A 6174-nucleotide genomic window follows, 5' to 3' on the forward strand; every position below is an offset into this window, starting at 1 on the left:
TAATGAGCTTAAGTTATGCACATGATCAATGTAAGAAAATTTATTAAAAGTGTATTTATAGAAAGCCTCCTTAAAAGTGAGATTAATTATAATCTTAAAAATAAGTTAAGTTACTTGTTATAATAAATAAACTATAATATAAATTTTGTTTACACAGAACGTGGATATATCTTGATCTTTATCGAATTGAAAATAGTAAAGTACGACTTTTTCTTCTTTGAGGGAATGAAAAAAATAGTATTTAAAGGGACCATAGCTTGCCTTATTTGATCATATACAACATTAATTTCCCATTATGGCTTTTCCTTTAGAACTCTCCATATCTATATTTCTCATATTTTTATGTTACAAGCTCTACCACCTGCTCACCTCCAAGCTGCCGCCAGGGCCTTGGCCGTGGCCGCTCATCGGAAACCTCTTCGACATAAAGCCGGTGAGGTTTCGGTGCTTCGCCGAATGGGCCCAAATTTATGGGCCCATATTTTCTTTTTACGTTGGATCACAGCTAAATGTGGTGGTGAATAATGCGGAACTTGCAAAAGAAGTTCTTAGAGACAATGACCAACATTTGGCCAACAGGTTTAGAACTAAGCCTCTTGAAAATGTAAGTAAAAATGGGATGGATTTGATTTGGGCAGATTATGGGCCTCATTATGTGAAAGTCAGGAAGGTTTGTAATCTTGAGCTTTTTACTCCAAAAAGACTTGAAGCTCTCAGACCTATTAGAGAATATGAAGTTACTGCCATGGTTGAGAACATTTTCAGAGACTCTACAAAGTCTTGTAAGTTTGCTTTTCACTTTTACTCTTAACTGTTTTATGTTTTTGAGGGTAAATCTTGTGGGGTTTCTCATTGATTACTTCGTGTTGGACGGATATTCTATTTGGACATTGCTATTTAATATGTATCCACTATTAAAATTGTTTTGTATGTCTGTCTATTTTGGAACAACTATTTGCGGCGACAAAGGCCAACTTCAGATAAAAATGTCTAAAGCTGCATATGACTAAAGTTCAGGCTTTCTAGCTGAAGTTTAGGTATGGTTTAACTTCAGCTAGGAGTGTGCATGAACTGGGTTAGTTTGAATTTTTTAAATATCAAACCAAACCAATTGCGTCGGGTTTTAAAATTTATACACCAAACCAAACCATAAAATTTGGGTTTTCTCGGTTTATTAGGTTTTCTCGGGTTTTTTGATTTTTTTTTCCCGGAATAGTCTTGATACAAAACATATACACTTTTGCTTCAAATATTTCTTTAGACCTAGTAAGATACAACTATATAATTAAGGCATTTCTTAAGAAAATAACACAAAATGTGAGAAGAGTGATGACATTGTATTAAAATATTCAACAAAAGATAATAAAATCGGTTAAAATAAATATTGCTAATTAATAAGCCATAAAGAAAATAACCATAATCTAAAAATACTAAGTCATGCTAAAATAAGTACGGCTAACAAGTATTAGTTATATGACAAAGAAAAAGAACTTAAGTTATGTATTTTCACTCTCTAAACCAATTATATAAGACTAAAGAATAGATATCCAACATTATTGTTATTCTTAATGGTAAATTGAATTTCTTTTGTTATCATTAGTGTTGAGTTAGTTTTGGTTTAGACTTATTTGAGTTACTAAAATCCATAGGATTTAAAACTTATGGACAGTCAAAATTCTAAGTACAAGCTTGAATAACATGATAATAGATTAAAAAAACTACGAAAAAAGTTAAGAAATATTTATAAATTACATTACAAATAAATATTTTTATGTATAAAATATTTTAAAAATTGAATACATGTAATGTCGGGTTGGTTTTGTTCGGTTTGACTTTTTTTAGCTAAAACCAAACCAATTATGGTCGGGTTTTTTTTTTCCAATACCTAATCAAGTCAAACCAAATCACTAGTCGGATTTTTTTTTCTCGGTTTGACTCGATTTATCGATTTGGTGCAATTTGTCGGTTTACGTTGTACACCCCTAACCTCAACTATATATGTATGAACTTAAAATAAAAATGTATGAAGTTCTGACAAAAATAACTGAATGCAACCACATCTTGCTGAAGTTCAAACAAATATGCGCGGTTTCAGCCACATATGCTTGAAATTTAGACAAAAATAATTAAACTTAAGCTATATATACCTGCTTTTCAGATATATTAAAGTTCAGACTCCTCATATTTGAATTTATTATGTGGTGAATCAACTTGTAAATTTTTATCTACTATGAATATGACGTAAAAGGCAATTTCAAAATTAGGCACTACTTGTATTTCGGCCGTTTAACGATATGGTGCCGTTTTAGATTTTATTTCTTTCTTCTTTTTTACGTAGTTAATAGGTTAAGAGTGAATACTCGACTGAGTCAACACTGGCCAAGATAGGATAGGAGCATCAATCACTATCATTTCTTTAATCAAGTACTGGTTCAAATAATATCCAAAATTAGCGTGATTAAAGTCCTTCAACTGTATAAGCACTACAATTCCACAGGAAAGTCTTTTTCTTATTCCAATCAATAGGAGACAGATTTGGACCACATAGCACACGCTTTTTTTAAATTATTATTAAAGAAAAATGTGTAGCTAATCCCAATATGGAAGCAATACAATAATGAATATAAAAGTCAAAGTATATTTAATTACTCGAAGAGAAGCATTTGTTTATCATACCTTGGACCTTGGTTAATATTTTATGATACTATGTTTAGAAAGTGGAAGTTTTAATCGTATTAAAGTACATATATAGCTTTCAGCACCAAAAAAAGTAGTACATATACAGGTTTACTGAATATTTTTAAATGGAGATCTGGCAAGATCACGAACTCGAATAGTATATACTTGAGACGTACAGAATATTTACATTATTAGTGCAATTAAGGGAGGTTATAGCAAATTATCATTCTATTTTCATTTACCATATCAATCTCGTTATGCAAATTTACCTATTGTTGTAGGCCAATTTCACACAAATAGGCGGATAGATTCATTGTTTACTTTTCTTAGCCAGTATATGCAGATCATACACGGTTATGCACATATTTTAATGGATTATACATATATTATACATCTGCTAGCTATTTTTATTTTAAGTGATTATATAAGCATTTTTCTTGAATGTAGTCCAGAGTTTAAATCCTGAATCCGTCTATGTGCATATCTGCAGCCAATGTCAGTAAAATCTTGATGCTAAGGAGCTATTTGGGATCAGTAGCATTCAACAACGTAACAAGGCTAACATTTGGTAAGAGATTTGTGAATCCACAAGGTGAAGTTGAAGAGCAAGGTGAAGAGCTCAAAGCCATTGTAACCAATGGGATTAAAATTGCAGGAAAGTTTAATTTGGGAGAATTTGTGCCATGGCTACGTTGGGTTTTTAAAGATGATAATAATGCTCTTGAGGTACAAGATAGGCGTTTGGATAAATTTACAAGAATTATAATGGAAGAACACACACTTGCTAGGAAGAAAACTGGGGAAACTAAACAACACTTTGTTGATGCTTTGCTTACCCTTCAGAAGGAGTATGATCTTAGTGATGACACTGTTATTGGCCTTCTTTGGGTACGTATACTAATGTTTTTTTATATTGGATTTTAATAGAGTTTAATTTTCATATACTGACAGCGTAAAAAGTTATTTGTGCTTTCAAGTGACCTAATTAAATTTAACTATAAGTAATTGTCTATAATAAGTGAAACTAATAACCTCAATTACACATAAAGCAGATAACATGTTATTACGTGTTAAAATATTTTGATATAGTATAAATTGTATCTACACGGTAAGTTGAACTAAGTCCATATTAATATAACAGCAAAGGTTTAGTGAGGCAGATGAAGAATTTGAACTTTATGGGTTGTAGTTCGTGATTCTATATACTCTTTTCTAATGTAGTGAACTTTTATGACATATATGAAGTACAAGTCATAGCTATTGTGGTTTATCCAAACTCAGACTTGACCCTCTACATCAGCCCCTATCTGATTTGGGCATCGACACAACACGTCTTTTACTTATAAAAAATATATATATGCATTTCACCTTTACTTTCTCTAAATAAGTGATGAGAAAGTAAAGTGTTTTTGTTTTCGCATAGGTTTCAATATTCTATATAACCATAAGATAAATAAATAATATCATTTCAAGTTGATCTTTGTATTGCCATTACAAGACCAAATCATTAATTTATTGTCAATTATAATTTGTGTAGGATATGATAACAGCAGGGATGGACACAATAGCCATTACTGTTGAATGGGCTATGGCAGAATTGGTAAAGAATCCAAGAGTTCAACAAAAGGTCCAAGAGGAGCTAGACCGGGTTATCGGGTCGGATCGGATTGTAAATGAAACAGATATCTCCAAACTCTCCTATCTACAATATGTAGTCAAAGAATCGCTAAGGTTGCACCCTCCAACTCCCCTAATGCTGCCTCACATGGCCGGTGAGTTTAGAGACAAATTCAGAATTTTAATTTGATGAGTTCAGCCTTAAGATTTGTTTTACTAGACTCACATTACATTGTTGAATTTATGGGTTCAAAATGAAATTCTTTTTTTAAATTGTAGTGTTGACTTAAGCAAATGTCCCCATTTAGATTTTATCCCTATCTTAAAAAATTATGGAAATATAGTCATTACAAAAATTAACCTTCTGAACAACATTATACTCAATTCTAATGTTTACTCATATATTTCACAACCTTACAGGTAAAACATTAGAAATTGTCGTCTAACGTTTGTTATACCTTTAAAATTTTCACACACACACACACACACACACACACACACACACATATATATATATATATATATATATATATATATATATAAAATTCGGGTTGAAATGTTGAGTTCAGTTAAACCTGTTTCTTACATACTCTATCTGTCATTGCAGGTAACAATGCTAAAGTGGGTGGTTACAACATTCCAAAAGGTTCAATTGTACATGTTAATGTATGGGCCTTAGGTCGTGATCCTAGAATTTGGAAAGACCCTTTACAATTTTGGCCAGAAAGATTCATGAAAGAGGATGTTGACATGAAGGGGCATGACTATAGGTTATTACCATTCGGTTCTGGTAGACGTACATGTCCAGGGACGAACCTTGCAATTAATTTGGTCACGTCTATGTTAGCCCATTTGTTGCACCATTTTGTTTGGTCATTGCCTTCAGGTGTTGAGTTTGAAGATGTTGATATGATGGAGAGTCCTGGTACTGTCACTTACATGCAAACTCCATTACATGTTGTTCCTACTCCTCGGTTGCCTCTACACTTGTACACACATGTTGAATGAACATGTAACATCATTTATTTATTTTAAAGTTTTACCATGACACACATATCGAATCAGCAGGACAATCAGATCCAAAACTCACACAACCTTCTATCAATACCACCAGATTGTAAGTCTCGGTGGTAATATGTAAAATCTTTTTTTTTGTTGTTGTCGTCGTCAGTTAATTAAGTGTGTTTTACTTTCAAGTCTTTTGAAGTTGTAACATCTTTCTGAAATAAAATATATCCATTAATTTTTTTAATTTTGAAGTACTATAGAAGTTTCAATATGTTCTCGATATATTTTATTATTTTGTATAATAATCTAATTGAACTTGAAAACATTTTTTCATTTAACACTGTAGCCTGTTCCAATGTTCCACATGGGCAAACTAACAAAAGAAATAAAGAGAGATTTTTACTTAATAGCTGACCTTGAAAAGTGCAAAGAGACGAAATTTTTTCAATGTAAACTCATGTCGAACCGATATATATAAGTAAATAATAAAGATTAAAATAGCCATAGAAGTACTAGAGCATGTAAAATAACATCTTAAATTTTGAAATTAGATATTCACCTCGGACTTAGCATGGCACAACAAATTTCTTCATTTTTCTTACGTATTATACAATGTCAACAATTGAATGGTCAAATATATGTCATTTGATGAAAGATGGAGGTCAAGGCTGGCTCATGGGGTAATCCGCTCTGCAGCATTCAAAGACCAATTAGGCCAATTCCTAAACTTTACAAATCACCTATTTTTTGGCTCATTTAATGTTGCATTAAAGAGAAGAAATTGCACAGTTTTCCCTTCAAATGGACTGGTTTTAGTTTTTGCCCTTGAAATGGGCTGGTCTTTAATTTTTGGAACTTTTACTTGGTGTA

The 6174-nt window shown here is 31.9% G+C and overlaps 1 protein-coding gene across 2 annotated transcripts; it reads left to right on the forward strand.

The window, feature by feature from the left end:
- Positions 1 to 291: 291 nt before the first annotated feature.
- LOC132607585 (cytochrome P450 98A2-like) lies at positions 292 to 5529 on the forward strand. 2 transcript variants are annotated; one of them, XM_060321620.1, is made up of 5 exons: positions 292 to 782; positions 3170 to 3247; positions 3335 to 3567; positions 4217 to 4451; positions 4904 to 5529. In XM_060321620.1, the coding sequence occupies exons 1-5, from the start codon at positions 296 to 298 to the stop codon at positions 5302 to 5304; spliced, it is 1434 nt and encodes a 477-aa protein (XP_060177603.1). In that variant the 5' UTR covers positions 292 to 295; the 3' UTR covers positions 5305 to 5529. The 2 variants fall into 2 exon arrangements, with proteins under 2 accessions (XP_060177603.1, XP_060177602.1); XM_060321619.1 differs by having other exon boundaries at positions 3170 to 3567.
- The last annotated feature ends 645 nt before the right edge of the window (positions 5530 to 6174 follow it).

This window comes from Lycium barbarum, chromosome 8 (assembly GCF_019175385.1).
Source record: "Lycium barbarum isolate Lr01 chromosome 8, ASM1917538v2, whole genome shotgun sequence".
Lineage (NCBI taxonomy): Eukaryota > Viridiplantae > Streptophyta > Magnoliopsida > Solanales > Solanaceae > Lycium > Lycium barbarum.